At 45.4% G+C, this 26,905-nt stretch overlaps 1 protein-coding gene across 1 annotated transcript in view; it reads left to right on the top strand.

Moving 5' to 3' along the window:
• PEPD (peptidase D) overlaps positions 1–26,905 on the top strand; it is a 250,241-nt gene that overhangs the window by 204,439 nt on the left and 18,897 nt on the right. Inside the window, exon 12 of the mRNA XM_077452749.1 lies at positions 24,978–25,126. Within this exon, the coding sequence (XP_077308875.1) occupies positions 24,978–25,126 (149 nt within the window). The remainder of the gene's footprint in view (positions 1–24,977; positions 25,127–26,905) is intronic.

Here is a 26,905-nt window from a genome sequence, read left to right as displayed (position 1 = left end):
CAGAAAAATAATAACTGCGCATATTTTTGCAGGTGAAAAAATGTGTGTTAATAATTTTTAAACAAGAGCCTGCAAAGTGTTACATTGGCGATCAGCAGATTGCAGGTGCAAATTTTCTGCACATTCTCTCTCCAGTCTGCAACCCATACCTCGCGATTACATTTAATGCGTGATCCGTGCTTAATTAACACTCCCCTAATGACTGCTTTGTGGTCCTCCCAGATAGTATCGTGGGTTACACTCTGGAGTATCATTCAATTGAAAATATAGGCTCAATTCCCTGATTACCTCTGCCAGCACTCCCGGATCTTGTAGCAGGCTTTCGTTCGGTTTCCATGTCCGATTTTTAAAGGGCGGTATATCAAAAAGCACCCAAGTCAAGACGATAGGTGCAAAGGCGTGCATGGGGGGTGTGCCCTGTGTGCCTGGGAAAACCCTAATCACTATGTGCAATGACGCTTCCCCCCTCTTGTTGGGCCTACCGCCCAGTAGTGCTGCTGGCTTCCCTCCTCCCCTCCCCCCCACCCCTAGCTGCTGCGAGGGATGGTTCAGGATGGTTAGCAGGGGAAGGGGCTAGTGAATAGAGTGCATCTGGAAAGTATTCACAGCGTTTCACTTTTTCCACATTTTTTTATGTTACAGCCTTATTCTAACATGGTAATGAATTTATTTTACAAAAGGTTTATACATAGAGATACAGTAAAATCATTAAATGATTTTTAAGGTTCAACAAAGTAGTTACAGAAAATATCATAGAGATGGTTGACGCGTTTCACTTATTAGCTTCTTCAGAACAGATTACTCAATGATTTGTAACAAAAGGACCTTGTATTGAAGACCTGGGAGAAAACAGAAAATATTGAGGATGATTTTGTGTCATACATCATATAGGTAAAGAGGGCACATCGTATGTAAGAAAAACGTTTTTTTTTTTTTTAATAATCATAGTCTATTTAAAGAGGGATTCCACCTAAAAAAAAAAAAAAAAAAAATATTAAAAGCCAGCAGCTATAAATACTACAGCTGCTGACTTTTAATAAATGGACACTCACCTGTCCCGGGTTCCAGCGATGTTGGCAGCCGAGGCGGATCGATCGCTCGGCTCTCGGCTGCTGCCGTCACCATTCTAGGTGAGGGAATCAGGAAGTGAAGCGAATCGGCTTCACTTCCCGGTTCCCTACTGCGCATGCGCAAGTCGCGCAGCGCAATAGGAATTGTCCGCGCTGTCACTGGGACCCGTGTGTGTCCCAGCAGACAGCACGGCAGGGCAGGAAATGACGTAGACTCCCACGGGAGTCTATGCCCGAAAGTGGGTGTAAATACCTGTCTTTGACAGGCATCTCCACCCCCCTCCCCCCTGTAAGGTGCCAATTGTGACACCGGAGGGGGGGAGGGTTCCGATCAGCGGAAGTTCCACTTTAGGGTGGAACCCCGCTTTAAGAAAATCTTAATTTTGTATTAACACTTTAACTTACATAAAAAGTCGGAAAGCCGCCGAGAACGGCCGAAAGCCGCAGAGAACTACCGAGCGCCGCCGAGATACACAGGACATCCGCTCTGTATCTCGGCGGCACCATTTTTAAATGGCAAAGACACTGACAAGACTGCAAATGACACTGATAAGGCTGCATTGATGGACATTTAAATGTAATTTTTTTTCCTTTAAACTTCCCTCCTAAGAGTTTTTTCTTTTAAATTCACTCCAAAACTTGGGGAGTGTGTTATACCCCGATAAATACGGTATAGATCAGGCGAGGCCCATAGCAAGGAAGATAGATGGCATAATAAGTGCGGAGATGCTATTTCACTGTAGCCACTAGGTGAGAACCACAAGTCCATAGATGTTATTTTACTGTAGCCCCTAGGTGAAAACACTGGGGCTACAGTAACCACAACCTATGATTATTACAAAAAAAAACTTTTCTTACCTACGATGTGCACTCTTTACCTATATGATGTATGACACAAAATCATCCTCAATTTTGTCTGTTTTCTCCCAGGCCTTCAATATAAGGTTCTTTTGTTACAAATCATTGAGTAATCGGTTCTGAAGAAGCTAATAAGTGAAACGCGTCAACCATCTCTATGATATTTTCTGTAACTACTTTGTTGAACCTTATAATCATTTGATGATTTTACTGTATCTCTCTGTATAAACCTTTTGTAAAATGTATTATAAAGTATTTTTGTGAAACAGTTCCTCTTTTCGGTACCGTAATAATCCATCATGTTGGTTCTATTTTTTTATGTAAATTCTGTAAAGGATGAGGTACCCCCATAGTCTAAAACGTTCACCTTTTCATATATATATATATTCCAAAATGGAGAAAATTCATTATTTTCCTCAAAATTCTACAAACAATACCCCATAATGTCAACGTGAAAGAAGTTTGTTTGAAATCTTTTCAAATTTGTTAAAAATAAACAAACAAAAAAAAATCCCATGTATATAAGTATTCACAGCCTTTGCTCAATACTTTGGTGAAGCACCAGTTACAGCTCCAAGTCTTTTTGAGTATGATGCTACAAGCTTGGCACACCTATTTTTGGGCAGTTTTTCCCATTATTTTTTGCAGGACCTCTCAAGCTCCATCGGGTTGGATGGGGAGCGTTGGTGCACAGCCATTTTCAGATCTCTGTAGAGATGTTCAATCGGGGTCAAGTCTGGGCTCTGGCTGGGCCACTCAAGGACAGTCACAGCATTGTCCCGTAGCCACTCCTTTGTTATTTTGGCTGTGTGCTTAGGGTCATTGTCCCATTGGAAGATGAACCTTCGCCCCAGTCTGAGGTCCAGAGGTATATTAAAATCGCCTCCCAAAATCAATTGTCCATCAGCAAACTCCAGGAGTTTATCAAGACTGCGACCTAGAAAGAGGTCCTGGTGGTCGTTGCGTGCATAAAGGGTTGCTAATGTCACCCTAGCATCGGCCTATCTTGCCCTTAATAAACAGGAATCGTCCATCAGTGTCGACAAGGGTTCTCAAACATGTCCATGGTAGTCTACCTGATAGTATGATAGAGACTCCCTTACATTTGGCAGCTGGATTAGTACAATGGTAAGTCATAGGATAAAACTGGTTCTTAAGGAATGGGAGTTTGTCTTCTCTGTAGTGTGTTTCCTGAATAAATGGTACATCAGCGTGAATTTGTTTCAAGTCATGCAATAGCATGCGTCTTTTTTTTTGGACATTAAGCCACTTAGCGTTAAGAGGTACTATGTGTATAGCTTCCATAGTGGAAGAGGAAACAAAAAAAAGGGGGGTTGTGGGGAAGGGGGTAAAAGGAAAGCAGAAAAAAGGGGAACGGAAGACTGGAAAAGCAGCTGCAAACACTGTAGCTGCTGACTTTTAAAAAGCACACTTACCTGTCCAGGGCGCCCGCGATATCGGCCGCCCGAAGCTGACCCGTCTCTCGGTCTCGGGTCCTGGCGCCGCCATTTTGGCTAAGGGAAACAGGCAGTGGAGCCTTGCGGCTTCACTGCCCGTTTCCTACTGCGCAGTTCCCACAACACAGCGCGACCCATTACCCAGAAGACGCCGCATGGAGGAGAGAAGACACAAGATCTCCGCGGAGGAGGAAGAGGCAGATTAGGATGATGTGCCTAGCAACAGGCATTTCTGGTAAGTAAAAAAAAAAAAATTGTTTTCATTTTTTTTTTCTGATTTTTTTTCTAATTTTTTATGTATTTTTTTTTTTTCAGGGTGGCCTTCCACTTTAAGTGGTTAATGTATCCCTTATTTGATATTCATTAATACCACTGTTACCCGTACGTTTTTTATACTCTATTCTTTATCTACTTTTCTTATTTTCCTTTTCTTGTTTACTAATATAAAAGACAACTTTGGGATGCCTTAATATTTTACTTACTGCATTATTCCTCAATTTGCATCAAGTTATGCTCTTCTGAGGATTAGAGTTTCACTATTTGTCTTTTTAAAATTGGTTACGCTCAGCTAATATGTATTAATGAGATTGTTACATCTTTACATGATATACCACATAATCCAAATATTATTTGCAATTACGTTTCCAAAACTAGATAACCGTGCCCCCGCCCATCCACAGCTTGATCTCATAAGGGGTGGATGGGTGGTCTGGAGGCATGCTCTACAAATGATTACCATAGATTATGACCTTATTCTGGATCCTCACATCTATTACCATCCTATATTGTCTCATCGATGCTTAATTTTCTTCTCTACTGCAAGATTAATTATAGTTATGAATATATAGATATGTTTCTATTATTTATATATGTATCCCAAGTTATGACGCTTGCAGGGGCGGATTGACCATTTGGGCACTGCCCGAGGGCCCCATGCCACTAAGGGGCCCCATCAGGGTTGCCAGCCTCAATAAAACAAGGGACAGTATGTAAAAATCTGTGTCTTTTAAAAAAAATCCCAAGATTATAGCTGCCATGCCTCTCCAGTACCTTTTCAGTGTGTGTGTATTCTGTGTGTGTATTCTGTGTGTCTGTGTGTGTATGCTGTATGTGTGTGTACACTGTGTGGCCCCATAATCTCCTATTGCCTGGGGTCCCCATAATCTCCTATTGTCTGGGGTCCCCATAATCTCCTATTGTCTGGGGTCCCCATAATCTCCTATTGTCTGGGGTCCCCATAATCTCCTATTGCCTGGGGTCCCTATAATCTCCTATTGCCTGGGGTCTCCATAATCACCTATTGCCTGGGGTCCCCATAATCACCTATTGCCTGGGGTCCCCATAATCTCCTATTGCCTGGGGTCCCTATAATCTCCTATTGCCTGGGGTCCCTATAATCTCCTATTGCCTGGGGTCCCTATAATCTCCTATTGCCTGGGGTCCCTATAATCTCCTATTACCTGGGGGCCCCATAATCTTCTCCTATTGCCCGGGGGCCCCATAATCTCCTATTGCCCGGGGGCCCCATGAGTTGTCAGTCCGCCTCTGGACGCTTGTTATAATTTGTATTCTTTTATCCAAATTTCAATAAAAATATTTAACTAGGAAATCAGAGGTAATATAGAGGCTGGCACTAGGTGACAAAGCCCTAAAATAAATTTGGCAAAATTCAATGAGCGTTCACCTAAGTGCAACTAACTAGGAAACTCCCAGCCAGTCCTACCCACCCCACCCCGGCTACAGAAGAAGAAAACAACATCTGTGGCAAAACAGAAGTACCTACATCATAAATATGTCCCATCAGTCAGCTCTCCATACACCTCACTCCGGAACGGGAAGAGGAGGGGAGTGAGGCAAAAGCCAGGACAGAGGCCGACCGGAGGCCATCCCAAGGACCCCGACAATAGCGACCTCTGTGAAACTCGCCCACGAAACAGTAGTTGTATAGGTCATTGTTACAACAAATAAAACATGTAAAAGGGCTGCATGAGGAAACTTCTCTGTTATAGCTATTTCACAGGATAAAGATGTAGTCCGCTCCCCATACATCACCTCCTCGATTTCTGCGCCCCCTCCCCCTCTTCAGGAGAGTCAGGGACATCTATAGGGAGTGATATCCCTGTAAAACGTTGTGCGAGTCTCAGACCTGAGACCCCATCATGAGGAGGGATCCCATCTAAACGGAGTTAAAGAAAAAATAGGAGAGGTTCCTAGGATCCTGCACCTGAAGCCTCAGAAGCCCTTATGAGAATGAAGAGTCCTCTCCGTGCAAGATGGGACCCACTGACCGTATGAAAAGGCAGAGAGAGGGGACAGAGTCCTGACCTCAACCTGACAGAACACAAGCCAGGCCTTCGCTTCCAACATCAGTACCTGGCCTCACAAATGCACTTCTAGAAGAATGGTCAAACATTCCCCTAGGGCAGGGATATGCAATTAGTGGACCTCCAGCTGTTGCAAAACTACAAGTCCCATCATGTCTCTGCCTCTGGGTGTCAGGCTTGTGGGTGTCAGTGTCTTGCTATGCCTCATGGGACTTATAGTTCTGCGACAGCTGGAGGTCCGCTAATTGCATATTCCTGCCATAGACACACTCCTAAACCTTGTGGACGGCCTTCCCAGAAGAGTTGAAGCTGTTATAGCTGCAAAGGGCGGGCCAACTCAATATTGGACCCTACGGACTAAGACTGGGATGCCATTAAAGTTCATGTGCGTGTATATTTGAAAAAAAGTGTGGAAACTTTTTGAAAAACCCTCGTACATGGTCTGGTTCCAGTTTCCCAGTGTAGCCATGCAGATTTGGCCAGCCTTGCTGCTGATTCCTGACGTGCACTGGGATATCTGAACCGCGACCTGCGTACAGTATATAGATGGCGACCCTGAATGATGAATGAACGAAGACAGCAAAAAAAGCAAATGAAAGTATTGTGATAAAAGAGTGATATTTGCAGGAAAAATTGGGATTTGCATATAACTTCAGCTGCTGGTACAACACCCAGACTAAAAAGGACTGAGTGGTCTTGTGTAAGCTCACCTACAAGGCATCATCGGCTCAGTTTATTGTGTTCACCGAGTTCTAAGCCCTTGTGGGATCATTGCCAATTCTCCGGTGGATGAGAAGATTCATTGTGAGGATCCTCTGCCCGGTGAGAAAATAAAGTGTGGATTGTGTAAGGAGAGCTCATCACTGGGAATGGGGGAATCTCGCCTCGGTCGTGTATCTGAGCGCTCATTCACTCCCACTTATTACTGTCTCAATTAAAGCCTTCTAGAAGCTTCTGTCATCGCCCTTCTAATACTACAATGTATCCAATACTCCTCTCTACTTCCGCACTTCTTTCCTTTGTCCCTGTTGCTTTAAAGGCGACTTTGTCTCCATTCCGGAGTCCCTGTACACAGTAAGTGGGGGCCGTCTACTGCAGGGTCCCCGCAAGTGTCCTCCAGGCATGGGCGGCTCTTCACCGACACCACAATGAATGGGGAAAACCCGAGTCTACCGCCGCCTCTTAACCACTTGCCTACCGGGCACTTCACCCCCTTCCTGCCCAGGCCAGCTTTCAGCGCTGTCACACTTTGAAGGACAATTGCGCAGCCATGCTGCACTGTACCCAAATTAAATTTTTATCATTTTTTTTAGACGAATAGAGCTTTTTTTTTTGGTGCTATTTAATCACCGCCACTGGGGGTTTTTTATTTTTTGCTAAATAAACAAATAAAATCTGAAAATTTTAAAGTTTTGTTACAAAATTTGGCAAACAGGTAGTTTTTCTCCTTCACTGATGGGCACTGAAAGTCTGCACTGATGAGGCGGCACTGATAGGCAGCACTGATGGGCTCTTATAGGAGTGACTGATAAGCACTGATGGTCACTGATTGGCAGCACTGGTGAGCACTGATTGGCAGCACTGGTGAGCACTGATTGGCAGCACTGGTGAGCACTGATTGGCAGCACTGGTGAGCACTGATTGGCAGCACTGGTGAGCACTGATTGGCAGCACTGATGGACACTGGCAGCACTAGTGAGCACTGATTGGCAGCACTAGTGAGCACTGATTGGCAGCACTAGTGAGCACTGATTGGCAGCACTAGTGAGCACTGATTTGCAGCACTGGTGAGCGTTGATTGGCAGCACTCGTTGGCACTGATTGGCAGCACTGGTGAGCATTGATTGGCAGCACTGGTGAGCACTGATTGGCAGCACTGATGGGCTCTCCTAGGAGTTACTGATAAGCACTGATTGCCAGCACTGATGGTCACTGATTGGAAGCACTGATTGGCTCTGCTAGGAGTTAATGATAAGCACTGATTGGCAGCACTGATGGTCACTGATTGGCAGCACTGATGGGCTCTGCTAGGAGTTACTACTAAGCACTGATGGTCACTGATTGGTAGCACTGGTGGGACTGCACTGATAATCTAGACACTGATAATTAGTGCCCTGATTATCAGTGTCAATGTCACTTTTAGTGAAGCCGGTTATCGGCTCTCTTCTCCCTTCCTCCATGCTGTCAGTTGGAGGAAAGGAGTACTGATAACCAGTGTTTGTTTACATCCGTGATAAGCTGTTTGTAAAAATGATAAAAATGTCATATGGGAACAGTGTTGCATGACCGCGCAATTGTCATTCAAAGTGTGACCGTGCTGAAAATTGGCCTGGGCAGGTGGTTAAAGGGTCCTGACCTGGACTCAAACCCAGGAACCCAATGCTGCAAGACAGGAATGCTCAGTGATATATTTTGAGGTCCTCTGGAAGATCTGCCAGATAAGACGGGGAGATCTGACTTCTCACAGGCTGACAACAGGCTTTATTTATTGTGAGGTCACACTTCCCGTAGTTCTGTGAAATTGAACGGCTCCAATCTGTCGTGTCTGGTGGAGGTTAATGAATTATGAATATTGTTGATATCTTCATTTTCATGTTTATCATTAGAGAAGAATTGCACTTTTTTTTTTTTTAAAGATGGTGAAGAAGTTTTTTTTGTTTGTTTGTTTTTTACAGAGCTTTCTTTTGGTTGTATTTTATCACCACAGTTTTTTTTTTTTTTTTTTTTTTTTTAATAAACCAAAAAAATCTCACATTTTTATTTTCCTGTTATAAAATTTTACAAATAATTGTTCTTCATACATTTAGGCCAAAATGTATTCTGCTACATTTCTTTGGGGAAAATAACCCAAATCAGTGTATATTATTTAGTTTGTAGGAGAGTTATAGAGTTCACAAACTATGGGATATACAATATCTCACAAAAGTGAGTACACCCCTAAGTGAAAATGTCCAAATTGGGTCCAATTAGCCATTTTCCCTCCCCGGTGTCATGTGACTGGTTAGTGTTACAAGGTCTCAGCTGTGAATGGGGAGCAGGTGTGTTAAATTTGGTGTTATCGCTCTCACTCTTTCATACTGGTCACTGGAAGTTCAACATGGCACCTCATGGCAAAGAACTCTCTGAGGATCTCAAAAAAGGAATTGTTGCTCTACATAATGATCAAAAGATTTCCAAGACCCTGAAACTGAGCTGCAGCACGGTGGCCAAGACCCTACAGCTGTTTAACAGGACAGGTTCCACTCAGAACAGGCCTCGCCATGGTCGACCAAAGAAGTTGAGGTCACATGCTCAGTGTCATATCCAGAGATGGTCTTTGGGAAATAGACGTATGAGTGCTGCCAGCATTGCTGCAGAGGTTGAAGGGGTGGAGGGGTCATCCTCTCAGTGCTCAGACCATACGCCGCACGCTGCATCAAATTGGTCTGCATGGCTGTAGTCCCAGAAGGAAGCCTCTTCTAAAGATGATGCACAAGAAAGCCCGCAAACAGTTTGCTGAAGACAAGCAGACTAAGGACATGGATTACTGGAACCATGTTCTGTGGTCTGATGAGACGAAGATAAACTTATTTGGTTCAGATGGTGTGAAGCGTGTGTGGCGGCAACCAGGTGAGGAGGACAAAGACAAGTGTGTCTTGTCTACAGTGAAGCATGGTGGTGGGAGTGTCATGGTCTGGGGCTGCATGAGTGCTGCCGGCACTGGGGAGCTACAGATCATTGAGGGAACCGTGAATGCCAACATGTACTGTGACATACTGAAATGGAGCATGATCCCCTCCCTTCAGAGACTGGGCTGCAGGGCAGTATTCCAACATAACAACCCCAAACCTACCTTCAAGACTACTGCCTTGCTAAAGAAGCTGAGGGTAAAGGTAATGGACTTGCCAAGCATGTCTCCAGACCTAAACCGTATTGAGCATCTATGGGACATCCTCAAACGGAAGGTGGAGGAGTGCAAGGTCTCTAACATCCTCCAGCTCTGTGATGTCATCATGGAGGAGGGGAAGAGGACTCCAGTGGTAACCTGTGAAGCTCTGGTGACCTCCATGCCCAAGAGGGTTAAGGCAGTGCTGTAAAATAATGGTGGCCACACAAAATATTGACACTTTGGGCCCAATTTGGACATTTTCACTTAGGGGTGTACTCACTTTTGTTGCCAGTGGTTTAGACATTAATGGCTGTGTGTTGAGGTATTTTGAGGGGACAGGAAATTTACACTGTTATACAAGCTGTACACTCACTACTTTACATTGTAGACAAGTGTCATTTCTTCAGTGTTGTCACATGAAAAGATAGAAGAAAATATTTACAAAAATGTGAGGGGTGTACTCACTTTTGTGAGATACTGTATATCTGAAAATCGATCAGTCTTAATATACACACTAATCGCTTATAGCCGTGATCATCATCACTGCTGTAAGCAACCATTTTTTTCTGAATGAAATCTGTTCATTCAGTGTGTACTATTGTGATTAGCTGTGATTGGCCCCGTGTATACCATGTGATCACTGTGACCAATCACAGAGATCAACACAATAGCACACAATGAATGGAAACCTTCCATTGTGTACAATTGTTATTTGAGCTGCTGTGATGAATCACAGCGATCACATGGTACCGACAGCGAGCCGCTACACTGAACTGTCATCTGCTGTGCCTGGCGGACGTGAGGCAGCACACAATTTCTGGCAAGATCAACAGTTATTTTTATTTTTTTGCACTAATCAAATAGTCATGTGAAAAAAAAGTACACCCTGTAGAAATTAGATCTTCGTTCAAACTGTGATAAAGGTGATGAGGGCGGCACAGTGGTGTAGTGGGTAGCACTCTCGCCTAGCAGTAAAAATGCTCGCTGGTTTGAATCCCAACCACGACACTACCTGCCTGGAGTTTGCATGTTCCTCCTGTGCCTGTGTGGGTTTCCTCCGGGTACTCCGGTTTCCTCCCACACTCCAAAGACTTGCTGGGAGGTTAATTGACTTCTGTCTAAATTGGCCCCAGTATATGAATGCGAGGTATGCCCTGTACACACAGTCGGACTTTCAGACGAAAAAATTCGCCTGATCTTTTTCCGATGGATTTTGGCCCAAACTTGTCTAGCATACACACGGTCGCACAAAGTTGTCGGAAAATCCGATCGTTCTGAAAGCAGTGACATAAAACACGTACGGCAGGACTATAAATGGGCCAGTAGCCAATAGCTTTCATCTCGTAATTTATTCTGAGCATGCGTGGCACTTTGTCCGTTGGAATTGTCTACACGCAATCGGAATTTAATTGATCGGATTTTGTTGGTCGGAAAATTTTAGATCCAGCTCTCAAACTTTGTGTGTCGGAAATTCCGACGGAAAAAGTCAGATGGAGCCCACACACGATCGTATTTTCCGACAACACGATCCGATCGCACCGTGTGTACAGGGCATTAGGGACCTTAGATTGTAAGCTCCTTGAGGGTAGGGGCCGATGTGAATGTACAATGTATATGTAAAGCGCTGCGTAAATTGACGGCGCTATACAAGTACCTTAACCACTTGCCGACCGGGCCATAGCCGAAAGACGGCTAGAGCGCAGTCGTGATTTCCATAGACGTCCCCCCAGAATCTTGCTCTCGCGCGCCCCCTGGGGCTTGCTCCCGCAAATATCCGTGACCGCCGGCATCACGGATCGCGGTAAACAGCCGCTGGTAGCTCCCGTTCACCACATGATCGCTCCGTCAAATTACGGAGCGATCACTTGTAAACAAACCGGCATCACGTCATGACCCCGGTTTCTCCCTCCCCTCTCTGTACCGATCGGTACAGTGCAAAGGGAGATGGGGAGAGATTGCGGCAGTGCTGTGGGCTGGATGTGTAGTGCCCACAGCACTGCTTTGTGACAATACTCTGCCAGTACTCTGCAACACTGTGCAATACTCTGCCAATACTCTGCTAATACTCACCAATACTCTGCAATAAATTTTCGCAGAAACAAAGAATTTTATTTTTTATTTTATTTTTTATTTTATTTTTACCGAATTTTCAGTCTTTTTTGATTTATAGCGCAAAAAATAAAAACCTCAGCGGTGATTAAATACCACCAAAAGAAAGCTCTATTTGTGTGAAAAAAAGGACAAACATTTCATATGGGTACAGTGTTGCATGACTGAGTAATTGTCCTTCAAAATGCGAGAGCACCGAAAGCTAAAAATTGGTCTGGTTAGGAAGGGGGTATAAGTGCCCGGTGGTCAAGTGGTTAAATAATAATAATAATATACTGGAGTAAAACCATAAGGAGGTTGTGCCCAGGGGCGGACTGACCATTGGGCTACTCGGGCACTGCCCGAGGGCCCTATGCCACTAGGGGGCCCCATCAGGGTTGCCAGCCTCAGTAAAACCAGGGACAGTATGTAAATCCTGAGATTATAGCTGCCCCACCTCTCCAGTACCTTCTCAGCCAATAGAAACATGTCTGTGTGTACTGTGTGTGTGATATTATACTGTGTGTGTGTTTGTGTATACTATGTGGCCCCATAATCTCTGATTGCCTGGGGGCCCCATAATCTCCTATTGCCCGGGGGCCCCATGAGTTGTCAGTCCGCCCCTGGTTGTGCCTTTTAAATAACGTAACAAAAATCTCAATAGATATACTGTGGGAAAAGAAAGTAAGTACACCCTTGACCCCAGAAGCTGCTATTGCCCCCTTCAGCAAAATAGCCTTGTAGTCATTTTGTATAACAGCAGAAATGTCCTCTTTTTGTCTTCCGTTCATCTTTAATGAAACCTGGCTTCTGGCATTGGAGAAACTTTGTCGGACTCCTGAAAGCTGTGGTGGTAATGGGAGCTCTATAGGCAGAAAGACATCTCCCCCGCCAAGCCGTCATATTTGCCCCCCCCCCCCCCCTTCCTGTGGACTGCGGGTATCCCGGCGCTCTGTAAACACGACTTACGGAGATGTAACCATCTACAGCGATCGTGTTGATTATCATTCTAGCCAGCGATCCTACCGTTGCATCATAAGCGACGAACCACAAATAATTTTTTTCTTCTTTTATTGCTTTTGACAAATGCGCCTGGAAAAAGCCTTTCCGCGGCCTGCCAAGCTATTCCTGGCAGGGACTTCACCCCGCAGCTACTAATGTGATTATTTAGACGTTTCATTTAAATATGTGCATTGGAATGTGCGTTGTGATTTCCTGCGCCTTTTTTTTTTTTCTCTCCATGTTGAACTTAAAATGTATTTCCCCTCCTGCTGTAATCAGTAATGTCGCGTACACACGGTCGGATTTTCCGACGGAAAATGTGCGATAGGAGCTTTTTGTCGAAATTCCGACCATGTATAGGCTCCATCGGACATTTTCCATCGGAATTTCCGTCACACAAAATTTGAGATCTGGTTCTCAAATTTTCCGACAACAAAATCCGTTGTCGGAAATTCCGATCGCGTGTGCACAATTCCGACACACAAAGTTCCACGCATGCTCGGAATCGAGCAGAAGAGCCGCGCATTTTTCTCGGCTCGTCGTACGTCACCGCATTCTTGACGTTCGCAATTTCCGACAACGTTGTGTGACCGTGTGTATGCAAGACAAGTTTGAGCCAACATCCGTCGGGAAAAATCCCATGGATTTTGTTGTCGGAATGTCCGATCGTGTGCATTACAGTGCTCTCCTCTCAGGACTTGGCAATTGTGCTCAGCCTAAGCCCCTGTACACACGGTCGGACATTCCGACAACAAAATCCGTCGGATTTTGTCCGAAACTGATGTTGCATACACACGGTCGGACAAAGTAGCCAGAAAATCTGATCGTTCGTAACGTGATGGCGTTATTTCGGTACGACGGGACTACGTTCAGGCTAGTAGCCAATAGTTTTGGTCTAGGAATTTGATCTGAGCATGCGTGGCACTGTGTCCGATCGGAATTCTCTACAAACGATCGGACAAAGTCTGATTGGATCATGTTGTCGGAAATTTTTTTTATCCAGCTCTCAAACTTTGTTGGTCAGACATTCCGACGGAAAAAGTCAGATGAAGCCCACACACGGTCGGATTATCCGACAACACGGTCCGATCGGACATTTTCCATCGGAATGTCCGACCGTGTGTACAAGGACTAAAAGGTGGTTTAGGTGTGTATTCGTAACAAAATTTGTTCTGTGCGAATCGAGCAAAAACAAATGTTATTAGGCTATTTCTTTTCTGAACAAATGTATTTTTTTATTTTTTTTTACAATACAATACAATGTAGCAATTCTAGAGAATTCTAACACTAACCTATTCTAACTATCCTAACACTGGCAGGAATTAGTATTTTTATTTTTATTTTATTCTGTCTAACACTCCTCAGAATTGTTAAATTGTATCTTTTATTTTTTTAACATAAGATATATGCAATTCTTATGCTCCCCAGCTCCATCTAGTGGCCATAACGCTGTATTTTTTTTAAAATGATGGCCATTAGATGGAGCTGATGAGCATAAGAAATACATACACCAATCAGGCATAACTTTATGACAATTCACAGGTTAAAACGGTTGTAAAGGCAATACATTTATTTACTCTAAAGTGGTTGTAAACCCTTACATATACCCAGTGAAGTAACTGGCCTCTGGTGATAAACGGAGATGAAACAAAGCCTCCTACACAAGTTGTACCTGTTTATATGCAGTCCTCCTCTCTTCTACGAAGTGCAGCATGTATACACCTTGTCTGAGCTTTCAGAAAGCAGGGGGGGGGGGGAGTTGACGTTACACTCTGAAGGGCTCCATGAGGAGAGCTGATTGGAGGGAAGGGACACCCACTCGGTGTCCCCAGAGGGCCCCCTTCTTGAATCGGTGTCCCCAGAGGGCCCCCCTCTTGAATCGGTGTCCCCACAGGGGCCCCCCTCTTGAATCGGTGTCCCCACAGGGGCCCCCCTCTTGAATCGGTGTCCCCACAGGGCGGCCCTCTTGAACCGGTATCCCCAGAGGGCCGCCCTCTTGAACCGGTGTCCCCAGAGGGGCCGCCCTCTTGAACCGGTGTCCCCAGAGGGGCCGCCCTCTTGAACCGGTGTCCCCAGAGGGGCCGCCCTCTTGAACCGGTGTCCCCAGAGGGGCCGCCCTCTTGAACCGGTGTCCCCAGAGGGGCCCCCCCTCTTGAACCGGTGTCCCCAGAGGGGCCCCCCCTCTTGAACCGGTGTCCCCAGAGGGGCCCCCCCTCTTGAACCAGTGTCCCCAGAGGGGCCCCCCCTCTTGAACCGGTGTCCCCAGAGGGGCCCCCCCTCTTGAACCGGTGTCCCCAGAGGGGCCCCCCCTCTTGAACCGGTGTCCCCAGAGGGGCCCCCCCTGTTGAACCAGTGCCCCCAGATCGTTTATCTTAAGCTGGTGGGTGTAGGGATGTGCACCATTGGCAGGCCTCTCCTCCTTGTGTCCCCCGCGGCGGTGGAGAGCGGACCTCTCCTTGTGTCCCCCGCGGCGGTGGAGAGCGGACCTCTCCTTGTGTCCCCCGCGGCGGTGGAGAGCGGACCTCTCTTAGTGTCCCCCACGGCGGTGGAGAGCGGACCTCTCCTGCACCTCCCCTCAGCAGCGCTGCCAGTGTAATGGCGATGCCGAAGAAGCCGGAAGTCAGAAACTGGAAATCGGCTTCAAAATGAGGCCTGAAGTGCAAGTGGAATACAAATCAATCCACGGCTCCTGGAGATCACATTGCAAGCCACCCGCTCTATCAGTAAATGTACAGGACATTACTGTGCTCACCAGAAAGGAATTTACCCTCACATTTGGCGGGCGGAATTTTCAAGCCCTGCTTTAATGCATTCCCTGCATTAAGATAAAAATTGTCCCAACGGTTGTATCGCCCCCTCACCACCCTAAGTACTTACCTGAGTCCAGTTTCAGACCCGTAAGGGTGCCCACACTGACCCGTGCCCACAGTCAAAAGCACCTACAATGGACATGTGAGCATCACAACTGCATCAAGGAGCAATGAAGTAAGGTGGCCTGGTCTAATAAAACACATTTTCTTTTACATTATGTGGATTGCCAGGTGTGTGTGCCGTGCTAACCTGGGGAGGAGATGGCACCAGGGTGCAGTATGGGAAGAAGTCAAGCCGGCAGAGGCAATATGATGCTTTGGGCAATGTTCTGCTGGGAAAACTTGGGTTCTGCCATTCATGTGGATGTTACTTGACATGTATCGCCTACCTAAACATTGTTCCTGACCAAGTACCCCCTTCATAGAAACACTTTTTCCCAAAGGCAGTGGCCTCTTTCAGCAGAATAATGTGCCCAGTCACACTTAAAAAAAAAAAAAAAAAAAATGGTTCAAGAATGGTCTGAAGTGAGATCTCCACAAGGTGGCAGTGTTTGAAAAGATATCTAATTTCATTAAACTCCAGCCGATCGTACAGCACGTGCGATAAATGGGAATGTTTTCTAGTGCTAAAACATTCATGATGTATTCAGGATTATAAGACCTTCATTATTCTGGACCAAAACTGCTGGAGAGGAGCAAGGTGGTATGTGACGGACGTGTCTTCTATTCTAGTATATAATGTATTTATTACCTATCCTTTCCCCGTCCCTACAGTGCTCCCAAAACACTCTGCCCATTGCAATGAATGGGCAGTGCTTCCGAATCGCCTGAAAAGCGCATCGGAAGCGCTGCAACACAGGAGTTTTTAACCACTTTTTTGGGATTAAAACCTCCCCGCTAGCAGCCAAAAAGCGTCACTTTACCGTGAACGCACGGGCATCCCCACTGTGAAATGGGTCTTAAAGCGTCAGTATACCAAGACATTTTGGACAATTTCATGCTCCCAACATTGTGGGAAGAGTTTGGGGATGGCCCCTTCCTGTTCCAACATGACTGCGCACCAGTGCACAAAGCAAGTATATATGGGTGTGTGCGTAAAAATAAATAAATATAAATATATATATATATATATAAATATATATATATATATATATATATATATATATATATATATATATTTACTGTGTGTGTATATATATATATATATATTATATATATATATAATTTATTTATTTTTTTTTATGTATAAAACATAATATTAATATGCAGTATTTCATATTCAACTGATGAGCATTAAAGAAACTTTTTTTTTTTATTATTTTTTTAGTTCTGCTTAAAAAAAAAAAGAAACTAGGAATTAGGGGGAGGAATTGGCAGCGGACCTTTAGTAGAAGCGTGCTTTGTGCGGTCACGGATAAAGCATGAAAAGATCAGACCTGCCATGGTGTTCCATCTAGCACATTATCCTCAGCACGGTATGAAGTCTCTGCGCTCACCATGGCACAATTGTTAAGACATCTGTGGAGTGCACCGCCGGCCCGTCTCATCAATATTGTAAACATATCACTTTCATCTTGTTCCTATTCCACCCGGCAGAACACGGTGCAGGATACAGATTAATATTTGATTTGGGCGCGCTCAATAAGGTTTCATCTCCGCAGAGTGAAAAAAGGTTACGAGAGTCTACCGGATCAACTGCATCCCTGCTTATTTATTTTCCCCCTTGTATGAAATCTAGTTTAGCCGAGCCACACTCCGGCCTCGTTTTATTAATAATGAGGGTAGGAGTGGGCACACGTATTACTCAATGTAGAAGACTTTATTTCTTTGTACAGCTAACCCCATCAAAAATAATCTGACACATACTGTATGAAGAAAGATTGTGGTGGTCTAAAGGGGGGATGAAAGAATTCAGAAGTGCTCTCGTAGCTATAATGCTACCAATGCCAAGTGCTCAACAATGGAAAAATGCCCTGCGTCTGAGCCTCCTGGTTAAGTCTGCAACTCTGAAGCAGAAAACTGGTCAGCGTTGGACCATACAGACAATTACATAGAGATTAACAGAGTGGGTGAAAATGACAGGTCCTCTTTGAAGAGGAGTGCAGAAGGTATGACGGTGGGCAGTATGTACAGGAGAGTAGTGTGGAGGATATGATGGTGGGCAGTATATACAGGAGAGTAGTGTGGAGGTTATGACGGTGGGCAGTATATACAGGAGAGTAGTGTGGAGGGTATGATGGTGGGCAGTATATACAGGACAGGAGTCTGGAGGGTATGATGGTGGGCAGTATATACAGGAGAGTAGTGTGGAGGTTATGACGGTGGGCAGTATATACAGGAGAGGAGTGCGGAGGTTATGACAGTGGGCAGTATGAACAGGAGAGTAGTGTGAAGGGTAGAAAGGTGGGAGTATATACAGGAGAGTATTGTGGAGGGTATGACAGTGGGCAGTATATACAGGAGAGGAGTGTGAAGGGTAGGACGGTGGGCAGTATATAAAGGAGAGGAGTGTGGAGGGTATGACGGTGGATAGTATATACAGGAGAGGAATATGGAGGGTATGATGGTGGGCAGTATGTACAGGAGAGGAGTGTGGAGGGTATGGTGGTGGGCAGTATATACAGGAGAGGAGTGTGGAGGGTTTGACGGTGGGCAGTATGTACAGGAGAGGAGTGTGGAGGGTATGGTGGTGGGCAGTATATACAGGAGAGGAGTGTGGAGGGTTTGACGGTGGGCAGTATGTACAGGAGAGGAGTGTGGAGGGTATGGTGGTGGGCAGTATATACAGGAGAGGAGTGTGGAGGGTTTGACGGTGGGCAGTATATACAGGAGAGGAGTGTGGAGGGTATGACGGCGGGCAGTATATACAGGAGAGGAGTGTGGAGGATATGACGGTGGGCAGTATATACAGGAGAGTAGTGTGGAGGGTATGACGGTGGGCAGTATATACAGGAGAGGATTGAGGAGGGTATGACGGTGGGCAGTATATACAGGAGAGGAGTGTGGAGGGTATGACGGTGGGCAGTATGTACAGGAGAGGATTGTGGAGGGTATGTCGTGGGCAGTATATACAGGAGAGGAGTGTGGAGGGTATGATGGTGGGCAGTATATACAGGAGAGGAGTGTGGAGGGTATGACGGTGGGCAGTATATACAGGAGAGGAGTGTGGAGGGTATGACGGTGGGCAGTATATACAGGAGAGGAGTGTGGAGGGTATGACGGTGGGCAGTATATACAGGAGAGGAGTGTGGAGGGTATGTCGTGGGCAGTATATACAGGAGAGGAGTGTGGAGGGTATGACGGTGATTCTGCTTTGCTGTTTTTCTCTCCCGCTCTCAAGTCTTGCAGTCTGTGTGGTGGAGATTTTCTGTCGAGGTTTTATATACTGCACAATGACACAAAGTTTCCCCATGAAGTCTGTGGGAAATACTGAAATGTAATTTTTCCTCTGATTTTCGGGCAGATGTCTCTGATAACAGTACATTTTGTGTTGGCGCCCCCCGGCTGCCCTCACAAACAATGACAGCGGTGACAGGTGTCGGCACATCTCTGTCTGTACATCTTGTGATGCTGAATCACTCTGATTCACTTTCTCACATACGGGAGGCAGCGACTCTTCACCTACTTCCCACGTCACATGTTTACATGCAGCATGCGGCCCGTCTGCAGCACATCGCAGAGTGACTTCTCATCATTATACATTCTATCACTCCACCCTGTCAGATCAATAATGGAAACAATGTATCGCCCGCTGTACAAGTTATCATTAAAAGAAAATACATTTTGGGACTTTAAATGAGGCAGGAACCAAAGGGGTAACTGCCTCTATCCCTATCATTGATTAAAATTGAGAGCAAGTGGTGGGACTTTATATGAAGTCTCACCACTCAATTTCACACGGTATCATTGCTGTGGTTAAGTAGGTTAGTCTGTTTAAAGTAATCCAGATCCTCTATGTGCACACTGCAACAACGCTCATCTGTACAGAGTCATGTGGAGAGTGGCTGCAGTCCCGCTCAGACACACTGTGAAAACCCTACTGAGACCGCTTGCAGTAGAGCATATTCTGAGTGGAATTTGAGCATGGCATTGGGGCAGTATTACATGGATAAAGATAAAAGTTGGTGACCAAGTTCACTTAAAGTGTAACTTAAGGCAAAACTTTTTTTGGATGGATGGAGTGAGGGAGGGCTATAACCCCGTGAGGTTTTTTTTTTATCATCTATATCCCATTGGGATTTCCCTTCACTTCCTGTCCTGGCAGCAGATTTGATGGTCATTTAGAGGATGAGGTCTCTGGAGGGGACTGTGGAGATTTTCAGGGCAATATGGAAGGCTGGAGGATATGGTGGGGCAATGCTGGAGGCTTTGCAGCAAGTTAGGGGGCACTATGGGAGGTTGATGGGGGACACTTAGGAGGCCTGGGGGCTTTGTGTGTCAACGAGCACTGCAGATCACTATGGAAGGTTGGGGCGGTGATATGGGAGATTAGGGCATCTGCAACTAGCTGGAGGTCCAGAACGATGGAGGCCGCATCCCGGCAGTGGGACATGGCCTAGCGGTTTAGAACCAGTTAGCTAGGAAATTTACATTATAGGTAGCTGACAATGGTCTCTTGTGCATTTTGTAAACATAGAAGGAAGTTATAAATGCTTTTGAACATTCCACCCCAAAATAATCTGTATGTAAGGGTTCAGACCTTCCCTGTAGGCGCTGCGGTGGGGGTAAGAGACATATTTTGCGTCATTTACCTTTTCCCTTTTCTACACTGTATCCCAAATTATATTTTTTCTGTTTAATTTTTTTCTGCTTAATTCATTATACCCACGTTTTCTTACAGACGTAAATATTTCCTGAAGAAGCTCATTTAGAGCGAAACTAGTAGAAATACGTCACCGCCTATACCAGTTTATATATTGTGAAATGATTTTATCATTTGAATAAACTTTGTTTGTATTTTATTCTGGTTTAAATAATTTGTTATCAACTTCTTTATATGTACCGCAATAGTCCGTTAGCTCACTTTTGTCTTCGGTAAGCCTGATATGGGAACCAGGCCTCCCGACCTAATATTCCGTATAATTTTGGACGATGGTACACTTCAACAATTTATTTAGTTAATCAAAGTGACGAGGCTTTTATTTTATTATTTTTCGGCCTCTAGTTTGGTGAACACAACTTTTTTTATGGTACATCACGGGACACAGAGCCATAGTAGTTGCTATGTGGATTATAGGCCACCTTCGGGTGATGGACACTGACACACCTATGGATAGGAAGTCCGCTCCCTATATAACCCCTCCCACTACTGGGAGTACCTCTGTTTTTTCGCCAGTGTCTTAGGTGTTTTGTTTGTGTTGCCTGAAGGTCCTAAAAGAGGACAGGCAGCATTGAAATCTACTATTTCTAAATGGATTCGGCAAGTAATTGTTCAAGCTTATGGTCTGAAGAGGAAGATTCAACCCTCTCAAATTAAAGCGCACTCCCTCCAGAGTCTGGACTGGCCAAGTGATGTCAGCCGACAGCGAACTTTAGCCCACTGACGGCTGAATCTGGGTCACGGGAGCGAAGAACAAAGTGCCCTCCTGTGACCCACAAGACAAGTTAGGGCCAAATAAACTTTGGCCCTACTTCTTCTTCTCCTTTAAATAATCACCACTGTCGGCTGCCTCTTCCTTGATTTGGCGGGCATTGAAGGCGATTACGGTGTGGCGCGCTCTCAGCACATCTCCCTATCTACAAGCGCTCCGGTTAATGTAATCTCGTTATCATTTAATTGCTGCTAAGCATAAAGATTCAAATATTTAATTTCGCAGGGCCGTAAAAATCGGCGGCTCCTCCACTGTGTTGATCCAACAAGACGGAGCAGGCGCTCGTACCGTGACGAATAATATGGATCGGATGGAGGCGTGATAAGGCGTTGTTTGAGTACGTGTGCCGGGAGACACTGAAATAAGAATGGCGCTGTGTTCGGCAGACACCATGGTACTTTGGGGGTGGGGGGGGGGCTCACCTACAGACTAGTGGACTTCTCTAGGCTTGATTAAGAGGAAGTCAGTACTTCCACATTTGGTAGAATTGTGGTTCTGCTAAAAAAAAAAAAAAAGCAATGGGGGAGATTTACTAAAACTGGAGCGCACAGAATCTGGTGCAGTTGTGCATAGGAACCAATCCGCTTCTAACTTCAGTTTGTTCAATTAACCACTTGCCGACCGCCGCACGCCGATATACGTCGGTACAATGGCAGCAGTGGGCAAATGGGCGTACTTGTACGTCCGCCTTTTAATTGGTGGGTCTAGCGGGCGTGCGCATGCCTGCCATGTACAGCGTGCCCGCGGACTCGCTGTCCACTGGTCTCCCCGGCGATCATGTCACGGAGCCGCAGAACGGGGAGGTGACTATGTAAACAAGGCATTTCCCCCGTTATGCCTTGTGACATGACAGAGATCACTGCTCCCTGTCATCAGGAGCAGTGATCGCCGTCATGCGAATGGAAGCCCATCCTCCCCCCCACAGTTAGAATCACTCCCTAGGACACACTTAACCCCTTGATCGCCCCTAGTTTTAACCCCTTCCCTGCCAGTGTCATTTACACAGTAATCAGTGCATTTTTATAGCACTGATTGCTGTATAAATGACAATGGTCCCAAAATAGTGTCAAAAGTGTCCGATGTGTCCGCCATAATGTCGCAGTCTTGATAAAAATCGCAGATCGCTGACATTACTGGAAAAAAAAAATAATAATAATAAAAGTGCCATAAAACTATCCCCTATTTTGTAGACGCTATAACTTTAGCACAAATCAATCAATATACGCTTATTGTGATATATATATATATATATATATATATATATATATATATATATATATATATATATATAATTTTTTTTTTTTTTTTTACCAAAAATCTGTAGAAGAATACATATTGACCTAAACTGAGGAAATTATTATTATTATAATATTATTTATTATAGCAAAAAGTAAACAATATAGCTTTTTTTTCAAAATTGTCGCTTTTTTTGGTTTATAGCGCAATAAATAAAAACCGCAGAGGGGATCAAATACCATCAAAAGAAAGCTATTGGTGGGGGGGAAAAAAAGATATAAATTTTGTCTGGGAGCCACGTCCCACGACCGCACAATTGTCAGTTAAAGCATCGCAGTGCCAAATCGCAAAAAGTGCTCTGGTCAGGAAGGGGGGGGGGTAAAATCTTCCGGTGCTGAAGCGGTTAAGCTTTGACAATGAAACCTAGAAGCTGATTGGTTCCTGTGCACAACTGCACCAGATTCTGTGTTCTCCAGTTTTATGAAATCCACCCATGTGACAGATGGAAAGGGCAAGAAAGGGAGCACTGCTGCCCAGGAGGTTTTGGTGGATTTTGGAAGCAACGATCCTTTGGTTTTCTTTAAGATGGTGCTATCTAAAATTTTCATATTAAATAATGTGCCAGTGTAACCCTTCCAGGTATTTATTACAGAAATCAAAGCAACTCCCCCTCACAATGCCTTCATTTGCATTTCTCTCCAGAGCCATCTTTGTTCAGACATCTTCCAGAGATACCATCTACTTCCTTGGCTGAAATGCCAAGATGAGCCAGTCATGTGAATCCAGGTGGCTGTGTTGATTAAATGTCTGACGCAGATCAGCCCTTCCTGAAGCATTTCACCTTGTGAAATGCTACAAAGTTACAATGTGCAGCCTGATCACTGAGAAAGAGGGGATGCTTCCTCCTGCCTGCAGCAGACTGATGACATCATCTTAGCCTATGCAAAGTCACTGCGTGGATTTCAAAGAGGGCATTTTAATGACAAAAGTTGGAGCTCTTCTGAATAATGTTTCTGTAATAAGCCAATAGAGTGTTTGTGTGTATCGTGGGGGAAAAAATGCGCTGCTGATAATTGAGTAAAGAAAATCCACTCTCTTGCCTCTATTACCTAATGGTAGATTCAACCCATCTTAGTAAAAGTTAGGGGTAAGCGACATTAAGGCCAATGGGAAAAGCTAAATTAAAGCTGATTTCTGACCAAACCTCTATCCTCTTCTGACTAATCAATTGGTTTCATAAAAAAAATAAAAGCCTAGAATTCCTATGTGGCCATGTGACAAACTGGGTCTCAATTTTTTTTTCTCTGCAAAGCAATGTGGGGAAGATCCATATTCAAGTGCCCACGCCATTTCCTGATGATGGGGACACTACCTCTTGGCTGATTTTTAAGGAGTCCTGTAAATTGTAGGGGTTCTCAAAGGCCGTGAAGACAGGAGGGGTCCTGATGACTGGAGGGGTTTTCATAGGGTCCTGAAGATCAGGGAAGTCCTGAAGATTGGAGGGGTCCTGAACATTGAAGGGGTCCTGAATATTGGAGGGGTTCTCTAAGGGTCCTGAATATTGGAGGGGCCCTGAACATCTGAGGAATTCTTAAAGGGTCCTGAAGATCGGAGGGGTTCTCTAAGGGTCCTGAAGATCGGAGGGGTTCTCTAAGGGTCCTGAAGATCGGGGGGGGTTATCCAAGGGTCCTGACGATCGGAAGGGTTTTCTCCAAGGGTCCTGACGATCAGAGGGTTTCTCCAAGGGTCCTGACGATCGGAAGGGTTTTCTCCAAGGGTCCTGACGATCAGAGGGTTTCTCCAAGGGTCCTGACGATCAGAGGGTTTCTCCAAGGGTCCTGACGATCGGAGGGACTCTCCAAGGGTCCTGACGATCGGAGGGGCTCTCCAAGGGTCCTGACTATCGGAGGGGCTTTCCAAGGGTCCTGGCGATCGGAGGGGTTCTCCAAGGGTCCTGACGATCGGAGGGGTTCTCCAAGGGTCCTGGCGATCGGAGGGGTTCTCCAAGGGTCCTGACGATCGGAGGGGTTCTCCAAGGGTCCTAGACCAGCTGACACTAGATTTCTAATGCTGGCTGCAGCAAAGTTGTATCACATGGCACCAGGGTCCCTGCACACTACTAATGTCACCTAGTAGGGCTGCATGGTTGAATTAGACAGTTCTGGAAAAATAAAGTTGATCAAAATCACCCACTATTTCCTAGGGATCTGTTGAAGGGTTGCATTGGATTTGAATGTGGGTGATCTATGAATATGCAGTCTATCGGTCTGGGTGGCCAACTTTATGTCCACATCTAATGAAGGATGAATAGCATGAAAACAAAACAAGAGCACCAGGCTAAATGAAAGTTTTTAAGTCACTTTATTAAGTTATGTAATGGTCACATATAACAGCCAACACGTTTCGGGGGTGAACACACCTTGTTTCATCAGAGTTCCAAGTACGGAGATCTTCCAGTGGGGACACTAGTTCTAGTGACTACCAGGAATTTCCTCTCACTTCCTATTTGGACTTGAGGACAGGAAGTGAAGGGAAATCTCCCCAATGGAACAAAGTTGACAAAATAAAAAAAAAACAAATGGGTTAACATAAACACGAAAAAAGTTTTGCCTTCTCCTTTAACATCGGCATAGAAAGAAAAATTGTACAACGTTCGTCTGTTGTCCCTTGCAGCCTGTTCGACATGGGAGGAGAATATTACTGCTACAGCTCAGACATCACCTGCTCCTTCCCCGCCAATGGGAAATTCACCGCTGACCAGAGAGCCATCTATGAAGCCGTACTCAAGTCATCCCGTGCCGTCATGAATGCTGTGAAACCCGGTGAGAGGTTAAACATTTCTACCTACAGTATATGTCGTCACATTGTATCTATGTGAGGTTTGTAAATCTGTTGTATCAGCCCTCAAAATTTCCACTCTCCTGCTTGCATTTCGCAAGTGGAAATTAGTGGAAGGCGAGTTTGGAGCAGGGGCAGACTGGGCTGACAGTTTCCTGTCTGATCGCTTCTGGCAGAAGCGGTGCGGCCATCAGGAGGGGGGCTCCCTGCCCCCCGGGCCACTCTGATGTTCTGTAAAAAAAAAAAGGCCGCACCACTTCTGCCAGAAGCGATCAGACAGGAAACTGTCAGAAGGATCGGGCAGCCAGATGACACAGAGCAGGGATCTTCCTCTGAGACGCAGCTTGTATATGAATAGCCGGCCACTGTCAAAACAAAGTTCCACTTCCTGGATCGGCATTGGACCAGTGTGCTGTCTATTAGTGTAACCAGTCTAGGAGGCGGGACTTTGTTTGACAGCGCCCAGCTATTCATATAGAAGCAGCGTCTCAGTGGGAGGTCCCTGCTCTGTGTCACCCGGCCAGCAGATCCCCCTGATACCTCCCTGATGCATTGCTGGGCACTGATGAGGCTGCACTTATGGGCATTGATAGGTACTGATATGCTGCACTGATGGAGAATGATATGCTGCACTGATGGGCAATGATAGGCTGCACTGACGGGCACTGATACGCTGCATCAATGTGTCATTTATACTGTAACAGTGTCTATTTTTAGAATTGATCACAGTATTGGTGTCACTGGTCCCCAAAAAGTGTCACTTAGTGTCCAATTTGTCCACGGTAATGTTGCAGTCCCGCTAAGATCGCATTACTAGTAAAAAAAAAAAAATCCCCCAAAAATATCCCATAGTTTGTAGATGTGATAACATTTGGGCAAACCAATCAATATATGCTTATTGGGATTTTTTTACTAAACACATGTAGCAGAATACATATTGGCCTAAACTGATGAAAAAAATGTGTTTTTAAATTTTTCTTTTCTTTTTTTTTTTTTTTTTTATATGTTTTATAGCAGAAAGTACGTTTTATTTTTTTTATTTTATTTTTTTTGTTTATAGCACAAAAAATAAATACAGCAGAGGAGATCAAGTACCACCAAAATAAAGCTCTAAAAGGACAAACATTGCACGACCGCAATTAATTTGTCAGTTAAAATATCACAAAAAATGGTTTGGTCGTGAAGGGGGGGGGGGTAAACCTTCTGGGGCTGAAGTGGTTAACTAGGAAGCGGCATACATGCAGAGGTGTGATTCAGTTTCCTCTCCATCCAGGAACGCAGACACACCGTAGCCCTTTCTTCTGACGCTGACCTAAATCTCCGGCAGCGACCTCTGTGTCTCAGTAACAAAGGTGGCTTCCGATGTGCGTTATGTCCTCGCAGCAGAATTCCTGCCGGCCAGTCGCAGGCCCACGCGCCGCTCTTCAGACGCAGGGCTGGAGAAGAGGCTGCGGCGGATCTGCAGCGCTATAAATTTAGCGTCGCTGTCAGTGTGGGTGAGTGGGAGGGGCTGGCCAGGACCAGAAGAGAGCCACAGGAAGCAGGCGGCAAGTCTGGATCAGCCAGACAAGGCGCTCTCACCGTGTATGTCGGGGGGTGATAGGGTCCCGGCTCTGATGGTGAGGATGTGGCTGTCGGCGCTCTCTTATATGGCTGGTTGATGAATGCCCCCCCCCCCCCACTCGCTCTCACACTTCACCCAGCTGAGCAGTCATTACATGCTGAGAAACAATTTATCCGAAACCGCAACCGGTAAAGTACAC

This window comes from Lithobates pipiens, unplaced genomic scaffold (genome assembly GCF_037356315.1).
Source record: "Lithobates pipiens isolate NorthernLeopardFrog02 unplaced genomic scaffold, aLitPip1_a1.2 Scaffold_10, whole genome shotgun sequence".
NCBI classification, from domain to species: Eukaryota; Metazoa; Chordata; class Amphibia; order Anura; family Ranidae; genus Lithobates; species Lithobates pipiens.
This window is presented reverse-complemented; position numbering and strand designations above follow the sequence as displayed.